General features: G+C 43.8%; 1 protein-coding gene across 2 annotated transcripts in view; it reads left to right on the forward strand.

Annotated features, from left to right (window-relative positions):
- The window catches only part of OGDHL (oxoglutarate dehydrogenase L), a 713,311-nt gene that overhangs the window by 380,058 nt on the left and 309,778 nt on the right, over positions 1-23,475 (forward strand). For both annotated transcript variants that reach the window (XM_085608435.1, XM_085608426.1), the window contains one exon: positions 10,051-10,179. In XM_085608435.1, the coding sequence (XP_085464561.1) occupies positions 10,051-10,179 (129 nt within the window). The remainder of the gene's footprint in view (positions 1-10,050; positions 10,180-23,475) is intronic.

Genomic DNA, 23,475 nt, shown 5'->3' on the forward strand with positions numbered 1-23,475 from the left:
GGGACCCTCAGAACACCAGCCATGTTAAGGCTCATACATTCACCCCTGCATTGAAGGCGAAGTTGGTACTGATCACTCCTGATTTGGGCTCCAGGGATGCAAGTTCCAGATACAATCCAACATCAGTTTCAGATCCAGTGCCAACTTCGGCCCACGCCCAGCTGATGTTTATCTACAAAATAACTAAAGTACTGCCTCTTGCCCGGAGGGGACTCCCAGGCAGTGCCACTACCTCAACTCCAGTGCTATCAGAGGCTACAGACTTAATTTTGATTGGATTCAGACTCTGTCAAGGGCCTTCAAAATGTTCCTCGTCATGAAGATGCTGACAAGGAGACGCTTAATTTACTCCCACCTCATTGCAAGAATGCAGGCCTTTATTTAGGCTTGCAAAGTGCTACTAGCCTGGTTAATTCACCTGAGATAAGAGTGAGACTTCCAGTGGGGCCTCCTTAAAAGTAGAATGTAGTCCACAGAGTTGCCGAAGAATTGGATCTTCAGTTGCCTAGGGTACACAGAAAGGCCTATTTTGGACGATCTATTGAAATAACTAGAGGCAATTTAACACCTACACTTAGTTCAAAGAATCCACAGTATTGGAATGAGTGATGTACAAGTCAATTAAATTTTTTCCACTTAAATCATCGATAAGCATGACTATCTGAATTCTGCCTGTTATAAGGAGGGAGCTTTAGTAAAACTTAACAATTACCTTTAAGTTTTTAAGGCAGTATGCTTTACTTTTCTAGATATCAACCCAAGGAAATCTCAATACCTGAGAAATACCTGATTTGATAACCCACTTAATAGAGCAATTTAAGCCTTTTACATTTACACAAAGAAAGCTGCTAAGATGACATAGTGCTTTAGATCAGATTGGAATAACTCAATTTTTAATGCGGCAGAGTATATTGTTAGGAATTTTAACATATGTTTATATTTTAGGTTTGTTTATCCTTGGATTTGCTGTAAGTAGAATTCCTTAAAGAGACTTCTATTCATTATTATATTGATGATATTTAAATATTGTTTATTCTTGTGTTTGAAATGTAATGTGATTTTACTAAATATATGAGACACGTGAATTTGTTATTTTTCAACTATAAACATAGGTTCTGTTTGAGATTAACAAAATTTAAATGAAATGAGGCAGAAATGCAATAATTTATAATTATGATTCCTAAAACAGGGCCTCTGGGATATGGCTAGTGAGATTTGGCCTGGTCTTCCCTAGGACTTCAGGAATGTGTTCATGCAAATGGTTCATAGTGGACAGGACACGCCTAAGTTTGTATTGAGATATGCTCTAGGTACGACAGACTGTGTGGGCCAATCCTTGAGCACCAGTGTGGTGATCCTCTGTCATGCATGGATGTGCACCAATGGGATTTTTTGGGGACGGGTAGGCATCCCTTACGGATATACAATTTGACAACTCCAGTCTTTTTTGAGACAAAGCTGATTCTGTGTCGGAGTACTTCAAAGATAGCTTTGCTGTGGCCCGCTCCTTGGTCTTGCCAAGGTCACCCTGCCATTGGCTTCAACAATACCAAAAGTTCAGAGGATAACTGTGGAATCTCCCCTATCACCAAAGGTATACCTTTCAGCCGTTACAGACGGTTTTGACTTAAGAGGGCTTTGTGGCAGCTGAGGCTGTGGCCACGAGCAAGGAGTGCAGTTGTCATCCTCTTTGTCACCTGCCATGGCTGCTGCCAAGGTGCTTTAATTTCCACTCAAATGGTAATGGGCCACCATAGGGGGCAGGATATTGTTTTATCTACCTAGCGAGCGTACAATTAACTCAGATCAGTGGGTGCTGCAAGTTGTTTAACATGGTTATGCCCTCCCTTTTATGTCTGCTCTTCCTCTTGTTCCTCTTGGTCTTGCTGAGACTTTAGCAAATTATGTCTTCATCCTTCCCCAGGAAGCTCAATTGCTATTGGTCAGGGGGTGCCCTAAAAATAAGGATGGCTTAGACAGATATTAAACAATCCGGTCTTGACAGCTTCCTATGGAAGGACGGGCTCAAGATGTTGACTCTTGCCCAGGTCCTCGTTGCCCTGATTCCGGGAGACTAGATGTCCTGGATTTGAAGGACACGTAAAGTCATGTGCCAGTCCTGCGTGGTTGAGTCGGAACAGTTCCAGTTTACCGTCCTACCCTTGGGCCCACCCAGTCCTGCAGAATGTCCTGGTGTAAGTCCAGTTCTTAGACCCCTCACCTTTTGGGAGGTACTACTACTTTTGTATCTATTGAAAAGGTGAGGAATCTGCAGTTAGAAGAATTCATTAGAAGAACAAGTTACTTAACTTTGGAAATGCTTTTTCGGAGGGATGGTTTATCTATTCACTGATTCCTCACTACTCTATGGGGTGTGCTTTTAGTGTGTTGAAAAGGTCCCAGTTAGACTTTGAACACTTTAATGCTTACAATCTGTTATGGTCGATTCGAGTTGGAGCGTGTGGAAGAGTTTTGAAGAAAAGTGACATCTGCACACAGGGGTGGTTTGTGTATATGACTTGGTGCTATCACTTCCAGATATAGTGCAAGGCCACCATGAAGTAATTTGCCCAACCTACCGGGGCACTGCAGCAATTGCTGAAAAAGTTCCCAATCCAGTCTGGTGCCCTGGGGAATTTAATAAGTGAGAAATTTGCAGCTAGTTGAATATCCACCAGAAAGAACATTACCACAAGTAGGTAACTTGTTCATCTGCACCTGTGGAAGTTGCCTGATGCATGGGTGCAGACTTGATACTTTTTTCTATTAACAAGCATTTCCAGTAGTATATCTGTAACATTGTGCCAGGCACAGGTTACCGGGCATACTACTGGCAATATCTGATAGAGACCTCTAGCTGCAGATTCCCTACATTTGAATTTTCCAGGCATCAGACTGGATCCAGTAGATGTTTCTTCGAGCATTACCCCTGCGCACCTGTAGGTAGCATCGTTGGGCTCCACACTGCGTCGTCAGTGTCGTCCACCCCGGAAGTGACGTCCGCGTCACCTATATAGGTGTCACCTCGGCGCTCTCACATCAGTTCTTTTCTTTCCACGCCAGTTAAATGCTGATCAGTGAAGAGAGCTACTCTCTGTCACTTTTTGACACAATTTATTGACTTTTTTCGTATGTAGGTAGTCATGTCCTCTAGAAAGACTTCAGGGTTCAAACTGTGCGGCACCTGTCACCGTGCCATGTCGGTGACAGACCGGCATTTGGTTTGCCTGTGGTATCTGAAAGAAACACATTAGTTAGATTCCTCACCTTAGAATATCCCCAGGCGTCAGACTGGATCCGGAAGATTTTTGTAGCAATACCCCTTGCGCGTCGCTAGGTGTCGTCTGCGGCTCCGCGTCCGTCGTTGGCGTCGTGCGCCGGAATGACGTAGTCGGAGTACTTAGACGCCGCCCTCGCACGCTGACGTCAGTTCTTCTTTTTTCCGCGCCAGTAAGCGCCGATCCGGGAGAGCTACCCCTTTAGTCATTTTTTGACTAACTTTTTTGACTCTTTTTGGTCACTTTATCGACTCTGGTGCCGGTAGGATGCCTGGTTTCAAGGCCTGCGACGACTGTCACCGACTGATGTCGGTGACCGATCATCACCGCCGGTGCCTGTACTGTTTGGGCCTCGACCACGACGCGGAGTCGTGCTCCGATTGTATGGCCCTGACCTCGAAAGCTAGGCGGGAGCGGTCCCGTAAGCTTCTCGTGCTTCGCCACTCGGCTCCGCGCCCCTCTCGATCTCGGTCCAGGAGGAGGTCCAAGGATCGGTCGCGGAGCCGCACTCGACATCGTCGCTCGTCTGGCTCGAAGTCTTCGGGTAAGTCGAAGCGCTCCAAGAAGTCCAAGAGGCGACACCGCTCTTCGGACTCCCCTCGCCGGTCGCGTGACTCGGCCGAGGGTCAGGGTGGTTCCATCCCCGCGGCTCCGCCGGCGCCATAGGCGCCGCGCGTGTCCCCATACCCGCCGGTCCCTGGGACTGACGCGACGCCGGCGAAGGTCAGTGCCTTCCTCTCGGCCATGAGGAGCCTGGCCCCGCCGTCGACGCCCGCTGGCGCGCCTTCGGGCCCCGCGGACTCGACTGGGCGACCTTGCGCGCTGGCGGCTCCTGCCCCGGCACCGTTGGAGGCTCCGGCCCCGACGCCTGGGCACCTTGAAAGGTTATCTTGCTGCCATCTCTGCCTTCTTACGGCTTCCTGATCAGCCCTCTCTTTTCAAGTCCCCTGTAGTGTCACGCTTTCTTAAAGGCATTACTCACACGTTCCCTCCTGTCCCTTTCGTAATGCCTCAGTGGGACTTGAATCTTGTCTTAACATTTCTGATGTGCGCTCCCTTTGAGCCTCTTCACAATTGTCCTCTTCGTCTTCTGACTCTTAAGACTGCTTTCCTGGTAGCCATCACCTCGGCTAGACGGGTGAGTGAGCTCCAGGCTCTATCGTCCAAGCCTCCTTTTCTATCTGTTCATCCGGACAAGGTTGTCCTTCGGCCTCGTCCTTCCTTTCTACCGAAAGTGGTGACCCCCTTTCATCTTGGGCAATCTGTCACCTTGGACACCTTCTTTCCGCCTCCGCATCCTTCGAAAGAGGAAGAGCGGCTCCACCGTCTGGACCCAAAACGTGCGCTCTCCTTTTATTTGGACCGCACGAAACAGTTCCGAGAACATCAGAGTTCAAGGTTCTCCGGAACCTGCACCCAGGCCCACTCAGCACCTCCCCGCTTTTCCGGGAGCCGGAGCGACCCCTGCTCATATAAAAAATAATATGAGCCATGAAACTCATTTTTGAGCGCCCCTACCCCTCCGGTTTGCCAGAAGGGTGCCCATTAGGCTCCGCACCGGCGGCTCCAGTGCGAAGCCTCCCCCATGGATCCAAGGATAAATCCGGAGAGGCGCTGCTTATGCCACTGCAGCCTTCCCTGGCACCAGGCCCAATGCCAATGCTCCCGGTATCCAACAGGAGCGTCAGCCCCATTCTGATTCCAGATGACTGGAATCCAAACCAGTGTCTACCGACGCCGATACCGGTGCCGACAGGAACTACTGGTCGTAGGTCGCTTCCTGAGCCTTATTCTGAGAGGCTAGGAGTGGGAGAAGATTTGGAGGGGACGCTGGACCCTTTAGAAGACCAGCCTTGTGGGGAAAAGGACTGGTATGAGGAAATGGTTGAGGTCAGTGGACTGGATTCATTGAGCATCTTATGCTATGGTGGTGCGAAGGGCGACTGAGGTCCTTGACCTTCAGCTTCCTTCAGTGGCAGTCAAGACCAACATCTTGACGGAGGTGCTGCAGCCGGGAGCTTCCTCCTCGGAACCCTTGCTCCCATTCAATGAGGTCCTTGCAGACGTCCTACTGTGATCGTGGTCCAAGCCCAGTACAGGGGCTTCTGTGAACAGGATGATTGCCCATCGCCCTGCTCTGGGTGACCCAAACTTCCTCACTACCCCCGAGAGTTTGGTGGTCCTAGCTTCTACTCCCATGGCACGTTCCCTTCTGGCCCCGGGCAGGGAATCCAAGAGGCTGGACAGTTGGGGCACGAAAACATATTCTTCCGCCAGCCTTGCATTGTGGTCTGTGAACACTGCATGCTTATTGGGCAGTTAACCCCACTCTCTGTGGAAACGGTTGCGCAAGTGCTGCCACAGGTCCCGGAGGAGGCCCGGGGCATCCTTTCCCAAGCATTATTAGATGGAAGAGATGCAGCAAAGTTCTCGATTAGGTGTGGTTTAGACATGAACGACATGCTGGACAGAGTGATTACCTCAATGGTGGCTGTTAGATGCCACTATTTGCTAAGAACATCTGGCTTTTTGGGGGATGTCCAGGCCTTGCTCATGGACATGCCCTTTGATGGCACCCATTTCTTCAGAGACAAGGCCAACACGGCGCTGGAGCGCTTTAAGGACTTACGGGCTACAACCAAGTCCGTGGGCCTCTCAGTGGCCGCCTGTCCACAGTCTGCCTTTTGCCCCTCTCGTGGCTATGGAAGGGGCTTTCTGCCATGCTAGCCATATGCCAGCCACCGAGCCACGCAAGTTATCTAACCTCTGTGCGGCAGAGGGCATGGTTTGTACCGACCACGCGGGTCGGGCGGCTAGAGATCCTGTCAATTTAGCCTACCCCCACCCCCCCAGCAACTTCAGCCTCCAAACCCTCCTAGTCTCCCCCTTCATGACAGTGGGTGACCAGTTGGTGGCAGGATCAGCCATCACCTCCAGCACTATCAAACCATTACATCGGACAGGTGGGTTCTCCAGATAGTCTGAAGGGGCTACTCCGTCTCCTTCGAGATCACCCATACCTCCATCCTACGACCTGCTGACGGAGGATTACTTTTGCTCCAGGAGGAAGCCATGACTCTCTTGGTCAAGGGAGCCATAGAAAGGGTTCTCGTGCCAGATGTAATCTGTTGTTGTTATTCCCGCTACTTTCTTTTTCTGACAAAGGACAAGGGCCTTCGTCCTATCCTAGTCCTACAAGCCCTCAACTACTTTCTCAAAAAGGACAAATTCATGATGGTTACATTAGCTCAGGTCCTGTCTGCCCCGGACCCGGGAGACTGAATGGTACAGTTGGACTTGCAGGACGTCTATTTTCACTTCCCCGTTCTGTCAGCCCATCGGCGCTACCTGCGGTTTACGGTAGGCCATGAGCACTTTCAGTTCACCGCGTTCCCCTTTGGCCTTCCCAGAGCCCCTTGGGTCTTCACCATGGTGATGGTGGTGGTCGCAGTTCATCGGCGCAGATCAGGGGTGCCAGTCTTCCTCTATCTTGACGACTGGCTGCCGAAGGCGTGCTTGCCCCAATCTCTCGTCTCCCACATTCAGACTACGAAGAACCTCCTGCTTTTGCTGTGGTTCACTATCAACATGCCAAAGTCACACCTAACTCCCTTTTTAAGACGCTCCATTTTATTACAGCCGTTCTGGACACAGTGCAATTTCGGGCCTATCCTCCTGAGCAGCGAGTTCAGGATACTCATGCTATGATACTGATGTTTCAGCCTCTATCCTGGATTTCGGTGAGTGACTCGGAGGCTGCTGGGCCTCTTGCATCTGACACATGCCAGATGGCATATCCAGGCTCTGCAGTGGGACCTGAAGTTCCAGTGAGTGCAGCATCAAGGGAATCTCTCCGACATGGTCCAGATCTCGGAGGGAACGGCACAAGACCTGCAGTGGTGGCTAATAAACCGCAATTGGGTCAGAGGCAGAACTCTCTCTCTTACACAACCAGATCTCACAGTAGTGACAGATGCGTCATTTCTGGGATGAGGCGGCCATCTGGGAAAAGTGGAGATCAGAGGACTCTGGTCTCCGGCGGAATCTGGACTCCACATAAACATGCTAGTGCTCTGAGCGATCCTATTGGCATTGAAAGCCTTTCTACCATCCATCAAGAGAAGGCTAGTTCATGTGTTCACAGACAACACCACCGCCATGTGGTACTGCAACAAACAGGGCAGAGTCGGGTCGTGGACCCTTTTTCAAGAGGCCATGCCTCTCTGGACATGACTGGAACAGCAGGGCATTTCCCTGTTTGTTCAACATCTATCAGGTTCCCTAAACTCCAGGGCAGGCAAACTCAGCTGTTGATGCCTAGCGGATCACAAGTGGCATCTCCACTCGAAGGTGGCACAAGGTCTCTTTCAGAAGTGGGGAGAACCATGGTTAGACCTGTTCGCCTCTGCAGAGAATGTGCAATGTCAGCAGTTTTGCACGCTGGAGTTTCCAAGGCCGCTCTCGCTTGGAGACGCTTTTCATCTTGAGTGGAGATCAGGCCTCCTGTACACCTTTCCACCCATAACACTCCTGCCCAGAGTTCTCAGGATGATCAGGAACGACTGGGCCCAAGTCATTCTTGTGGCTCCCAATTGGGCACAGAGAGTCTTGTATCCCGAGCTTTTGCAAATGAGCATCAATCCTCCGATCAAGCTGTCCCTTTAGGAGGATCTTCTGTTGCAGCAGCAGGGGAGGGTCCTCCACCAGAACCTGTCAACTCTACACCTTCCTACATGGAGATTGAGCGGCGGCAGTTGATAGCATTCGACCTTCTTCCCAAAGTTTGTAATATTATTTTGGCAGCAAGGCGTCCCTCTGCCAAGACGGTATATGTCTGCGGATGGAACAAATGTGTAATATATTGTACAGAGGAGTCTTTCAATCCTCTTTCTGCTTCTCTTTCTGATGTTTTGCGTTTTATTTTGACTCTTGCCCAGCAGGCTCTGCTTTGGGCACCCTAAAAGGTTCTCTGTCTGCTGTGTCTGCTTTCCTGAGGCTGCCAGACCAACCCTCTTTATTCAAGCCACCCACTGTACATAGATTCCTGAAAGGTCTGTATATATGTTGCCACCTTCCCTCTTCATTATGCTTCAGTGGGACTTTAATTTGGTTCTCACCTTCCTCATGTGCTCTCCTTTTGCATCCTCACATAATTGTCTCTTCTCGCTGCTCATGATCAAAACAGCTTTTTTGGTGGAACGTTGAAGCGAAGCAGGATTAGGTGGTGCAGAAGAGGACCATCTTACGGTGGGTAATCCTTTGGATCAAGACTTGCTGCGCTCTGGCAAAGAAGCAACCTCCTGAAGTCTTAAGGGCTCATTCCACCAGAGCTAAGGCTTCCACCACGATGTTGCAACTTGGAGTCCCAATCCTGGATATCTGTTAGGCCGCAATGAGGACATCTCCACACATGTTTACCAAGCATTACTGCATAGACAGTCAAGTCTGCAGTGACGGCTGTTTTGGCGTCTAAACCCTGCAGGATTTTCTAGTGTAGGTTTGCCCACAGGCCCTCCTCCAGGGATGGTATTGCTTGAGTATATATTCAAAGGTAAAGAATCTGCGGCTAGATGTCTCTATCAGATGAACAAGTTACTTACCTTCAATAATACCTTATCGGGTAGAGGCATGATCTAGCCCCAAATTCCTTAACGACCCACCTATCCTCCCCGAACTGTGGACAGGTTACTAGGGTCAGGCCTTATCCCTTTCAGGGCTTTAGTTTTCCAACACACCAATGTCAGTACACTTCATGGCTACCTGCTCCTAGTGTGGAAAGTTGTGAAAAGTTACTGACGTCAGCACGCTGAGGTGGCGTCCATATAGGTGACCCGGACGTCACTTCCAGCGCGGATGACGCTGCGCGGAGCTGACTGACACCACTTACCGGCACGCAGGGATATTGTACAAAGCAAAATCTTCCGGATCCAGTCTGACGCCTGGGAAATTCAAAGATAAGGAATCTGCGGCTAGATCATGTCTCTATCAGATAAAGGGTTATAGAAAGTAAGTAACTTGTTTGTCATGTCACAATTTCTAAGGGCTTTTGTTTCCCCTTTGTGAATTTTCACGTAGTGTAGAACTTCACACAGGGGGATAGAGTCTCCTTTGCGAATGCATTGGATTTAGTTTTTTTTCTTTGCAGGAAAATTATTTTACCTTTGCGGAAACCCATTATCCTACACTCCCCCACCAACCCCCAGAAGTATGACTGATTAGTTCCCCTTGTCATTTTTGAAGGGGAGTCAGTACAGCCTTTTGCTGTGCTCAATCTCTGACCATTTCCTAGATTGAAAGAGGTAAGAGACAGAATTGTGAATGACCACAAATGTACATGTTTTTGGGTGTTCCCAAACCTCCAAGGCAAACCACACCTTGAAATGGCCACTTCCCGCCCCTCAAGTGGGATTTACCACAGTGAATTTCTCCACACCCGTAACAAAGACATCTACAGTTGTAAATGCATTTATGACCACCAGGAATTCCTCTGTCAATTCCTGGCAGGAGAAACAAAAGATATTTTGACTGTAAACTACTTATCATTGATGAATATCTCTTTGTGAATAGACCCCATGGTTGGGACATGCATGGATGCATGTGTGATGCACATACACGTTATCTTTGTCTCTCTCTCTCTCCCACAACTTCACCACTAACTAGCAGAGCTAACGGTTTGCAGCAGTAATGAAGATATGCCCAGCTGGATAATTATATACACCATTGGAAATTACTATTGCTCAACTATCCCTTTGGTAACTCTGTTTTATTATAGGTTTTTTTACATTGGAAGGAGAGCCTAAGTGCATGACCTGTCCTTCAACTGGCATCCCCTTGGAAATGTTGGATCATATTGGCAACATTGCTAGCTCTGTTCCTGTGTCGGATTTCAAGATTCATGGAGGTCAGCTGAGTATTTAGATTTTTCTTCTAAGATCCTTTTAAAATGTTTGTTTCTTTTGGTTTCCTTGGCCACTCCATTGTCACTCTGTGGTCAAAATTTCTTAAATGTCCTCAGCCCACCTTTCTTCTGAATGTCAAATTCATTGCCACATCCACTTGGAAGTCTGAGCACATGTGGTCCTGGTCTGTGCTTTCGCTCAGTGCATTACTGTGTCATTACTTGCCTTTTCTTTCAACGCATTAAGATTGAGTAGAAAATGTGTCAGCTCATGATATTTAAGTTTTACCCCATGTTTTGCTACATGAGCCAGAAGAATAGGGGCCCATCTATTACTCTGGACCTCCAACCCCATCTACAAAACTTACCCAAGGAATACTTATGATATTACCCGTGGTGAAGCCTCAAGGACACCTGTGCTCACATCCTCACCTGGAAACATCGCAAATCTGTATTTTTTCCCTATGTTAGCTCCTTTTACCTAAGTGATGGTTCGGTTCTCTTCTCAAGTTCCCAGTCTTTTTCCTTTTAATCCCCCTTTTCTTGTTCTGTTCCTTATTGGTGCAGTGAGTGGAGGAAGTGAGGAGGAAGTTGGTTGGAGCTTCAACCCATCCCACAACAAGCATCAGGATCTTAGGCTGTTTAGGGGGAAGAGTGGCTGCAAAACCACCTAGTTCCTCCCTCCCATTTCTTACCTCAGATTGTTAGGTTCTGTGATAGGGTTTGCTGAGGGCTGAGGGGCTGGTAAGGTTTATATGATTTTGCTGTGTTTTTCTATTCTCCTGGGGTTGTTCCAAGTCAATATTTAGGGGAAGCTTGCTTTATGTCCATGGAGAGACCTCGAGCCCTGCGCATAACTATGCATGACATTTATCATTTATCTGGTATTGCGGGGAATGGACACCAGCCTGACCTGTTAACGTTTGCTATGTGAACGCATCTTACAAGTTGGCAGCCGTGTATGTACAATGCGTTTACAAAAAACAAAGGAAATGTATTTATAAGATGAGGTCTCTGACAACCAGCTTGAGTTGACTGTAGGCAAGACCTTAAAAGGGTATTTAATGGAAAGAAAAAAGCAAAGTAAAGCATTGGCCCATCAACTATGGCACTGACTTGAACTAACTTTTAGGTGTATGTGCACTCTCAGTGCAATAGAGTGAATGGCTGAAGTTGATGTTTGCTTTTGGGTGCAGAAGCAGAATGTGAATGACAATTGACCAGACTATTGGAGGAAAAGGGCTGACCCAAAGCCCCTCTATGTATTAATTTATTTATGTATTTTTTTATTTTTCTTATTTCTTAGTATTTGAGGGTAACAAGATAGCTGCAGCTGCCTTTAAGCCAGACCTTAAAGACTAGAACGAATGAATGGGCGAATACTATTGTATTGGTCATTTAGGCTCTCCAGAACCACCTTAGACAAAGACGTTTGTGCCCTTTTGTGGTGAAGGATGTTGATGTGGGGCACACCTTATAAGCTTGTCACTGTAATTAGCGAGCTGTTTGAAAAGACTTGGGCATCAATGAGATGCTAGCTAGATGATAGAGTTGTACAGGAGGGGTGTGGCATCTGTGTCCTTGCCCACTGTTCTTTCATTTATACTTACCTGACCTGCTTGCAGTACTAGGGAAGGCCAAGACACCCGTTGGTATGCTGTGAGCTTTGAATATATTATTTAGTTGTGCTGCTACTAATGGCCTAGTAGTCAATTTATAAAACATGCATAATGTACTTTGGTGCCTTGAATTATAGGGGTAGATGGTCTGTTGAAGTACCAACACTAAACATACAAAAAGTGCTGTGGGTGTCATTTGATCATAGAATGTTGTGGAAAGTAGAGATTCACTTTTTATAAGGTGTGTGGTTCCCTTCAGATATCACTTTTGACCAAAGCTTTTAATGGGAAGCTTCTCCTAATACCTGTGGATGATGGCTCTGTTTGATTACTATACATGATGCATGCAGTCGACAACTTGTGTATTAGAGTCTGGGGAAACGTTTTGGGAGACTGTGCACCTTGAGCTTGGTTTAGAATGTATTGGAGAAAAGGACAGGCTCTTTTTTTAAATTGCCATTTTAGTCTGCACAGAGCAGCACCTATCAATTGCAAGCCTTCCTTGATGATGAAATTCAGACATTTTACCTGTGCAACTTTTTTTTAATATGTGGTGTGTAAATTTGAAACCTAGGGAATTCTTTTTTTTTACAACAAGAGGCTTTTAAGACCAGCTTTGAAATTGCGTAAGCCGATTACTCGTGGACGGTCGATGTATGTCTTTTAATAGTGGAATCCTTTAATGCCCGGCACTCTTATAATAGGGGTACAGCTAGCTTGATCCACCTCTCACACATTCAAGGTCTACATTTGGCTACATAAGAACGCCATGGCCAATGTGGAAATGGATAACCTATCTTAGGCAAAATGTTGACGTAGCTACATGGAATTGCTCCTATGAATCTTAAACATCTTGTCAGTGAATGCTTTGTAATTTCAGATGTCAGAGGCAATAATACATTAGCACTTTTGGGCAACTCTAGTTCTAGTAGGGCTAAATTGTAGACAAAATTATCTGTTGCAACGAATCCACTGGTGTTAAGCTATCTGTGACATTTTTTGAATTGTAATAACATTGATAACATTTTGTTTTATTTCTATATATATGTATATAACAGATTGTTTATGGGGGTTTGCTACCAAACAAAATAAAAATATTTAGAAAAAGAAATCTTTGATGGCTATGTAATAGGTATCCAATTGGGGTGTGGTTTATCGCACTCCTAGGTATGTTCCGTGTAATCTACTTTGTTTAAGTGGTGGGTGCCGTACTGGTAAACCCTTCTGGGCGCAATTGTAAATAACAAATGACAACAAGCGTTATCTCCCGTAAGAGTAACTTCTCCAAGTAGGCACACCTTGATTGAAATATCAACAAAATTCCATGAAAAGTCTTGAACTTGCTTTTGTTTGATTGTTTAACTTCATTTGATTTAATTCCATGCTATTGTATTCATAGTACATGGTAACTCGTGTCTTTCATTTCACATTTGTTCTGCCCAATGCATTTCGGGCTAAGCCCTTCTTCAGGGGCCTTTGATTCTGAAAGTATAAACAATGGTACATTTTGTAACCAAATGTGGACAACAACGTCTAAATACCATCACACGAAGCGTTAGTAAAACAAGTGGATGAATGACTGAACTCGGACCGTGTTGTCAAAATGGTAGCAGTTACAGTTTATTGGTGATTTTTGTTTTGTTAATGGTGCTCGAAATTGTGTGTTTGATCGAGGGAGTTCTTACGTGACTGTCAAACTCGTGAGCAAATGTGTACTGAAAAAGCTGTCTCCTGCGATTGTACGATTCACCGGTGTGTTAAAACCCAGGTGGTATGCTGAACTTTAGTGACATGCTAGATTTTCCTGTGTAGCTATTTTCTAACAGTGAGTTAGTCCGTGAAGTGGTGCCTATGATGGATGGTTAGTACTTAAAACGAGCTCGAGTGAGGGTAAAAAATTGTGTAAACGACTGACCTTTAAAGACAGTTAGTTTGTTCTAATAATGAAAAAGCTTTCATCAGGTAAACGCTGCGGTCCAAAGTTGACAAAGTAACCTGTGAATAAAGCGCGGTTATTACCGTGGTATCAAAATTGTGAAGAGTAACGAGGAGCGGAAGACCGCGTACTCGCTTACCGTCAACTGTTATTCAGACGCGCCAATAACCTCCGTGTTCTGTGCGTTAGTATTCCATGTCTCACAGTGAACCGTATTCAAAAAAAGGTTCCGATCACGTGATTAAGGAATAGTGAAGACGTACTCCGAGTGTCGATTGTGCTCAACGAAACGAGTGAAAAGAAGTGAAAAAAAAGACGACGAAAATCAGATTAATGTGATCTCTGCGGACGGTGTGCAATAAAGTTATGTGAAGGTGACAATTCTGATTCTAAATCGGAAAGCAATCCGAAATGATTAGGTGCATGTCCCATAATACACAACATTTAGAATGACGATAAAACATGAATGCCCATATCTACGTGCTGATACAATGTTTTCTGAAATAACCTAATCACATAATACAATTAATCGCCAATTAAACAGCATTTCAGAAGTGTGATATATCGTCGTCAATTTCGAAAAAAACAAATAAGTATAGAGGATATGTATAAATACAGATTTTAGACATCGTATGATGAATTAGCACATATAAATACAGTCATGTGGCTCACTGTAATACTCTCGGTTTAGCACTACAAAAAACAACCAAGGTCCAAACGTTCGTTTAAACCTTTTGGTTGTAACGTCGACAGATGATGTATCCAAAAGGATTCTCTCCTTAGTAAGTGTTGTGAGTTATCTCTTCCAGGTAATAGTGGCACTTGTTCTAAGATACAGAAACGTAGCTGACTGAAGTTGTGATTGAGTTCATTGAAATGTACAGTAACTGTAGATTTCACGTTTTTTAATCGTATATTACTTTTATGTTCGATTATACATGTTGTTCTTTTTCTTTGTGTTTTACCAACATACACTAGTCCGCAAGGACATTTTAGCATGTAGATTACGTTGCTGCTATCACAAGTTCCTGTAACTTTGAGTTTGATAGAAGTACCTTTTGTGGGGTGAGATATTTCATTTCCCTTAATTATTGCATTACAATTGCCACAATTGTGGCATGGAAGAGTACCTCGATATAATGTGGCTTGTGTATCTGTATTTTCTTTTAACAATTCTTTGAGGTTACGGGTGCGTAAGTATGCAAATCTTGGATTGGTTGAAAAAATGCCTTTGAAATCTTCCTCAAGTGCGAGTAATGGCCAATGTTTTAGAATAGATTTCTTAATTTTATAGCTTCTGCTCCAAAATTTGGAAACAAACACGGACCTTTGTTCGTCGCATTTGGATTTTGAAGTTAAAAGACTGCTCCTTTCCAACTTTTGTGCTCTTTCCATAGCGTTGTTTACTGTGGATTCGGGATATCCTCTCTGTTTAAATTTTTCCAAAGTGATTATTTTATGTTTGTTATAAATTTCCTCTGTGGAAGCGATTCTTTTAATCCGGAGAAGTTGTGAGAACGGTAGGTGTTTTTTTAATGATGGTTGGTGGAAACTTTTGAAATGTAGCAGATTGTTTCTGTCCGTTGGTTTATTAAATACGCTTGTTTTTAATGTGCCATTGTCATTTGTGATCAAAACGTCTAGAAAAGATATTTGATGCCTGATGATAGTGGATGTGAATTCAATCCTGTCATTGACTTTGTTCAGGTTTTGAATGGCTTTAGTTAGTGTGGTCTCTGAACCTTTCCAAAGAATAAAGATATCATCAATATATCTTTTATATAGGATGAGATGTTTGCTCCATTCCGGTTGCTGTAATATGTGGTCTAGTTCAAAGCGATACATGAAGATATTGGCATAGCAAGGTGCGGCACAGTTTCCCATAGATGTACCTGATTATTGTACGCAAAAATTGTTTCTTCTATTGAAAATAACTGTGAAAAAGTGTAAAATGGAGTAACTCCATCAAAAATAGTTTTAAATCATCTTCTTTATCACTCTATACCAAAAAACTTTCCACTGCTGTTAAACCTAAATCATGTGGGATTGAAGTGTACAGTGATTTAACGTCGATCGTACTCATGATAATCTCTTTGGTGTAAAGTTCTTTATGATCTTCCAAAATGTTCAAAAAGTGAGTTGTATCTGTGATGTAAGTTGACATGTTCTTGACGATGGTCTGTAAGTGCCTGTCGATGAATTTGCCTGTGGGTTCATGTATGGAGTTGATCGTAGATACAATAGGTCGGAATGGTGGTCGGGTAGCATGCTTATGTATTTTAGGGATCATATAACTATACGGAATGGATGGGTTAATCTTTATCAGATATTCTTTCTCTTTTCCACTGATGGTACCACTGTCAATGGAGTTGTTAATGACTTGTGTCAGGATCTTTAAGAATTCGTGAGTGGGGTCTGTGTCTACTTTCATGTAGGTTTCAGTGTCATTGACGTGTTCATCAACACTCTTTATATAAAAATCTGTATCCATGATTATAAGAGCTCCACCTTTGTCTGCTTGAAGTATGGTTATTTCTTTTTTTGATGCCAATTGTTTTAAAGCTTGTCTTTCTTTTTGCGTGATATTGGTAGTTTTGGGTCTTGGTTGTTTGAAAATTTGTTCAATGTCTTTAAGGATGACTTTTTCAAAAGCTTCAAGTACTTTATGACTGACGGGTGGTAAATATTTGCTTTTGTTTCTTAGTCCCATTAAAGTGTCTTGTTTTGGTGTATCTGCTTTATCTGTTTTTTCCATTACGTTTGTGAAGAAATGTTTAAGTCGGTAAGATCGTAAAAACTTGTACACACATATCTGTGTTTCACTTGTTTTCACTTGAGGAAGATTTCAAAGGCATTTTTTCAACCAATCCAAGATTTGCATACTTACGCACCCGTAACCTCAAAGAATTGTTTTACGAAAAAACAGATACACAAGCCACATTATATCAATGTACTCTTCCATTTCACAATTGTGGCAATTGTAATGCAATAATTAAGGGAAATTAAATATCTCACCCCACAAAAGGTACTTCTATCAAACTCAAAGTTACAGGAACTTGTGATAGCAGCAACGTAATCTACATGCTAAAATGTCGTTGCGGACTAGTGTATGTTGGTAAAACACAAAGAAAAAGAAAAACACGTATAATCGAATATAAAAGTAATATACGATTAAAAAACGTGAAATCTACAGTTGCTGTACATTTCAATTAACTCAATCACAACTCCAGTCAGCTACGTTTCTGTATCTTAGAACAAGTGCCACTATTACCTGGAAGAGATAACTCACAACACTTACTAAGGAGAGAATCCTTTTGGATACACCGTCTGTCGACGTTACAACCAAAAGGTTTAAACAAACGTTTGGACCTTGGTTATTTTTTATAGTGCTAAACGGAGAGTATTACAGTGAGCCACATGACTGTATTTATATGTGCTAATTCATCATACGATGTCTAAAATCTGTATTTATACATATCCTATCTACTTATTTGTTTTTTCGAAATTGGCGACGATATATCACACTTCTGAAATGCTGTTTAATTGGCGATTAATTGTTTTATGTTATTAGGTTATTTCAGAAAACATTGTATCAGCACGTAGATATGGGCATTCATGTTTTATCGTCATTCTAAATGTTGTGTATTATGGGACATGCACCTAATCATTTCGGATTGCTTTCCGATTTAGAATCAGAATTAATTGTCACCTTCACATAACTTTATTGCAGACCGTCCGCAGAGATCACATTAATATGATTTTCGTCGTCTTTTTTTTCACTTCTTTTCACTCGTTTCGTTGAGCACAATCGACACTCGGAGTATGTCTTCACTATTCATTAATCACGTGATCGGAACCTTTTTTTTAATACGTTTCACTGTGTGACATGGAATACTAACGCACAGAACACGGAGATTATTGGCGCGTCTTAATAACAGTCGACGGTAAGCGAGTACGCGGTCTTCCGCTCCTTGTTACACTTCACAATTTTGATACCACGGTAATAACCGCGCATTATTCACAGGTTACTTTGTCAACTTTGGACCGCAGCGTTTACCTGATGAAAGCTTTTTCATTATTAGAACAAACTAACTGTCCTTAAAGGTCAGTCGTTTACACAATTTTTTACCCTCACTCGAGCTCGTTTTAAGTACTAACCATCCATCATAGGCACCACTTCACGGACGAACTCACCGTTAGAAAATAGCTACACGGAAAAATCTAGCATGTCACTAAAGTTCAGCATACCACCTCGGTTTTAACACACCGGTGAATCGTACAATCGCAGGAGACAGCTTTTTCAGTACACGTTTGCTCAGGAGTTTGACAGTCACGTAAGAACTCCCTCGATCAAACACACAATTTTGAGCACCATTAACAAAACAAAAATCACCAATAAACTGTAACTGCTTCCATTTTGACAACACGGTCCGAGTTCGGTCGTTCATCCACTTGTTTTACTAACGCTTCGTGTGATGGTATTTACACGTTGTTGTCCACATTTGGTTACAAAATATACCATTGTTGATACTTTCAGAATCAAAGGCCCCTGAAGAAGGGCTTAGCCCGAAATGCTTTGAGCAGAACAAATGTGAAATGAAAGACACAAGTTACCATGTACTATGAATACAATAGCATGGAATTAAATCAAATGAAATTAAACAATCAAACAAAAGCAAGTTCAATACTTTTCATGGAATTTTGTTGATATTTCAATCAAGGTGTGCCTACTTGGAGACGTTACTCTTACGGGAGATAACGCTTGTTGTCATATGTAATAGGTATCACATCAGAGGCCACCAGTCCACTGGATCTCCCTGTTCTGTCTCTAAATTTAGAAAGTTTAAGTAATTTGAGCTAATAGCTAGCCATTTCCCATGTCCAGGCTAATACAGTATAAACACTGAGCTACAAGCCACCGCTCAGCACTTCATTATTCAGACGATAGACAATGCCATTTTCTAGGATTTCCTCCTAGTGAGGCACATTAAATAAACAGCTAGCATCATCTGGACTGATAAGACCAACCATTACACCCGCCACAATCTGAGCATGGCATCACTTTATCATACTCGCAATGTGAGCTTGCTCATTCAAAAGACATCCATTTTACAATGCTTACCAGCTCTAGGAGTTCACAGCAGCCCATGCCCATTTGCAAAGAACCCTTTTCTGCACATATGTATAAATATTTCATTCTGTTCTCTTTTTTTGAAGAGATTCCAATATTATACACCTGCCCATGTTTTAAAAAAAATTGATCAAAACAGCTTTATTTAGTGCATTTTGAACAAAAGCCCATAATTTTAAGCTCAGACTACTTCTCAGCCTGGTTTGCTCTAGAAAGTACAACTGAAAGGTTTTGCTTAGTTGATAAACAGGGACATTAAAATAGGGCTTGAAGGCGGGAACCAATTTCTTCTAGAGAAACATTTATACAATGCTGAACATTATGGCTCAGCCCTATAGTCCAGTTTGTGACTGTTTCCTCTCAAATCTTGATTTGCAAACAGTGTTCGTAAACCCTGCTTGGTTAAACTTTTCCTAGAAGCTAGCAGTACAAAAACTCCAATAATTGTCACTGTGAAGCTACCCCTAAAGCTTTAATAGCAAGACGCAAGTGAAGGACACCCTATGATGGTCTAAAAGTTTGTTTACGTCTTGCTAAAAATACAGTGTTTGTTTTATGGTTGCTCACTTTTATTTGGTAAAACCATGGATTTCAAAATCATACTTCTTGTAACAATAATGCCTTGTTACTGCATTTCATTATCAACTTGCAAATTTACAACATGGGCCTAGAATGCTGAATGCAAAGTAGAGTGGAAAAGAATTGAAATCCTCTACAAAGCTTTTTCAACAATGGAACAGTCTACTTGAACACATAAAACGCAAGCCAAAGTTTCTCAAATTCAGAAAAGAGCTAAAGACTTTCCTCTTCAAACTCTGTCTTAAAGGCAGAGCATCACCATCCCACCCTAGATGGCAAACTTCAACCCACCGAAAGACTACATATATTTTTTTGCTCCAAGTTGAGGCTTTTGCTGTTTTCCAATGCTCCAAAATGTATGTACTCATTGTTACCTGTGAAGAGCTTTCAGCACATGTGGCTAGGCCTAGCTACAGGAATATTGTTAATAAATAAATAAATAAAAATAGTTGACTTTGGCAGTGGCCAGATAACCAGTTCCAAAACCTTGGACTGATGCTCGAGTATTAGAATTTTCAGAGACACTGTCATTTTTCCATGTCCACATCAAAAAAACTGTGCAAGTTCAAGACTCACTAACTAGATGGAAAGGACATTTCACATTAGAGCTGGTAAAAAACCTTGCCACAGGGATATGAACTGAAAGTCAGACAACTAGGAAACGGTGGAAAAAGAATGACTGATATTGAAGTGAATCTGTTGATTTTATTTCCTCCTAGATGAGTAATGACCATGTTGAAGCCGAGGCAGTCCCATGTTCTTGTCGTCCAACAAAACTAAAAGTGAGAAAAAGTCACAGAGTATTTGCAAAGCCGTTTTGCCTGCGTGGGAGGCATTTAGACAACTATAGCTAAGTGGTACCGCTGGAATTATGTGACCCCTCTGGAATGAGACAGCCATCGTTAGTATAACACATTACTGAAAGGCCTCATGGCCAAGGGTTTTTCACATATTTGATAATATCCAGAAAACCTGGGCAGACGATAGAACAGGATTTCTCTCTCTCTCTCGTCCAACCCTCTCTCTTTCATCCAACCCTCTCTCTTTTGTCCAACCAAAACTGCCAAGAGGTTAAACCAACATTGCAATATTCAAACCTTAGTTAAAATAACTGTTGGTCACAGGCTCGAAGCCAGGCACGGCTAGCTCATCCCTTTCTGCCTACTGAGGTCTATAAATCAAGTACTGTTTGAGTAGAGAACAGTAGCATCTAGTAATACTAGCTTTGAGGCTGTGCACATAATATAGAAACACTATGGGTTTGTCATGCTTTTTAAGACATTTGGGTGTGAGTTACACTGCTTTTCTACCTCTCGTTTCAAGTGTCCGCACAGGTCCCTTCAAATGCTGGAATCAACCACAGGTCTTTCGTAAGATCACCTTTGAACTTTAGTGTGTTTTGTGTTTTTCTTCTGGCTTTAGCGATAGTTTATTCATGGATTTTGTCGGTGCCTGTCATAAATATGACAGATTTTCTGGTACGAGGCAAACTTATTTTACCAACTAAAGATTTTTATACAAACATCTATATCTGTAATTAAATGTATGTACATTTTCAATTCAAAACAAATCAATTCAAGAAAACAATTAACAATAAACAATTTTTAGAACAGTGAAAATAAAATACAATCAGTACCTTTCATAAACCTAGTAAAAAACACAATTAGTTTCTTATCCATTTAGACTAAAGATCATGTACTGCCAGGCCTACGCGCTGCGGGCAAGTACTGTCAAAAAATATGCTGCATAGTGGTAGCCATTTGTATTCTCCTGCACTTTGGAAATGCTGGATAAAAGGCTATAAAGTGCACCGTTGGCCCCTTCATATATGGCCTCTGGCCTACAACCTACCCTGTAAGGCCTGTGATTTGTTTTGTATAATAGCTAGATTCCTTTTGACCTCTGGGGCACACTGTTAGACATTGTGGGTCCCTGCAGAGTTAAGGAAATGGACTGGTGTCCCACAACCCCTCCCTTAGATTGTACCACAAAGAAGAACCGTATAGAGACTTAGAATCAGAATTATTATTAATATTATTATTTAGGTGTGGGCTTCCCGGGAGTCAGACCACACCTCCCACGACATCCTTGGGGAATTTTCTGCAAGTCTTTATTGTATACTAACATAGTACAGAACATGGGTTGCAAACCATTAGCAGTGATCCAAATTATATTGTAGAGGTGGGCGAGCCATGGACATCTTGAACAAGGCTCGAGCCAGATGCCAAGCTCTGGCTCAGCTCGATGTCCTCTTAGAACCTCAGACCCAAAAAAGGGTTGAGCCTTCACCGAAGTTGATGTGGCCTTGTGGTTAAAGCAGCTGACCAGGTAGCATGGGGAACAGGTTTGAATCCCGTCCTCGTCTTAGCATCCTGTGACTCGCGACAAATCTCCCTGTGCCACAAACAAAATAACCTGCAATTCGGTCTGTGTCTCTTTTGACTTGCTCATATGTTCTTGGACACAGGCTCGTGCTGTGTACAACTACCAAAAGTAAAATATGGATTATGCTTGTCATCTACGCTCTAATAACATTGTGCAAGTATTAAGGACAAAGCTTTAACACTGATGTTAGAAAGAGATACCCATGTACTGGCTGAACCATTAAGTATGAAACTGGAAACTCTGAGATCAGTCCCGGCTTTCCTGCTTTGCAAAATTGTGTGACCGTAGGCAAACACTTTATTTTACTGAGCCTCCTGTTAGATCACTATCACACATGACAGCACCTTCAAATACGTTTGTTCAGCATTGCATGGTTACCCCATAACATTTTGCCTAGAACTGATGCCAACCTGACTTGTGTGTGCTAAGATCCTGGTAACCAGGCCCCAGCACTTTTGTTCTTTCCCAAAACTGTACCTTTGTATCCACAATTTGCACAACCTCTGACCCACCTGTAAGTCCCTTGTAAAAGGTACCACTGATACCAAGGGCCTTGTGACCAGAGAGAGCCTCTGAGGGTTGCAGCATGTATTATGCCACCCTCAGAGACTCCCCCCCCCCAACACATACACCCTGCTAATGCAGCCTGTGTGCCAGAGTGAGTCCCCAAACCCAAAAGTCGACATGGCACCCATCCCTGGGTGCCATGCCTCACAACCACTGCCTGTAGCATAGGTAAGTCACCCCTCTAGCAGGGTGCACTTTACCACAGGTGAGGGTACAGTTACACTAGCACTATGCCCCTACTGTGTCTGTGCCATTCACAGACATTGTAAGTGCAGTGAAGCCATTTTGAGTAACTGGGCTGGGAGTTTGTCATCACGAACTCCACAGCATCATGATGGCTTTACTGAAGCCTGAAAAATTTGATATTAAGCTTCTTAGCACATTAAACCATGCCAGTGTTGGATTTAATGTAAAATGTACTCAGAGGTCATCTTAGAGATGCCCCCTGAAACATGACCAGCTGTGTTGTGGTTCCTGAAGGGCTACCCCCCATATGTCACCACCAGACATGTTTCTGGACCCCTGTGTAGAGAGCCTTCCACTCTTTGGGTCTGGAAATAAAGCACATCCTGGGCAGAGGTGTCATGCCTCCCCCCCCCCAGGATGGGCAGGGTCCTCGAAGAGGGAGCTTCAAAGGCCTGCTGCCTTTGTTAGCTACCCCCAGCCTTTTGCTGCTATCAGAAACTGGCTCTCACCTGTTATGACCCCCATTTGGGAGTGAGAACCGGTGGAAAAACCTAGCCAGGACGGATGCTGTGCCCACCTTTGCCAACCCCACCCTTCAGGTGGGGGAGGCGAGGTGAAGCACACATCTTAGTCCTTTCCATCTTGAAGATGAGGGGACTCAGCCAATTAGGAAGAGGAATATGCCCCCCTCCCACTGGAGGATGGCATACTAGGGGTTGTTGACTCCCCAAGGATGGGACCCATTAGTCCCAACCTGCACATCCCTGTAGTGCCCCTAAATCTAGTATTTAGGGGCACCCCTGAACCTTACCTCTTCCGATTACGACGACCTACGAAGAAGGACTGAAGAACTGTGCAGCAGTGGAAGGAGAAGAAGACAACTGACTTAGCCCCAG

This window comes from Triturus cristatus, chromosome 1_2 (genome assembly GCF_964204655.1).
Source record: "Triturus cristatus chromosome 1_2, aTriCri1.1, whole genome shotgun sequence".
Classification (NCBI taxonomy): Eukaryota; Metazoa; Chordata; class Amphibia; order Caudata; family Salamandridae; genus Triturus; species Triturus cristatus.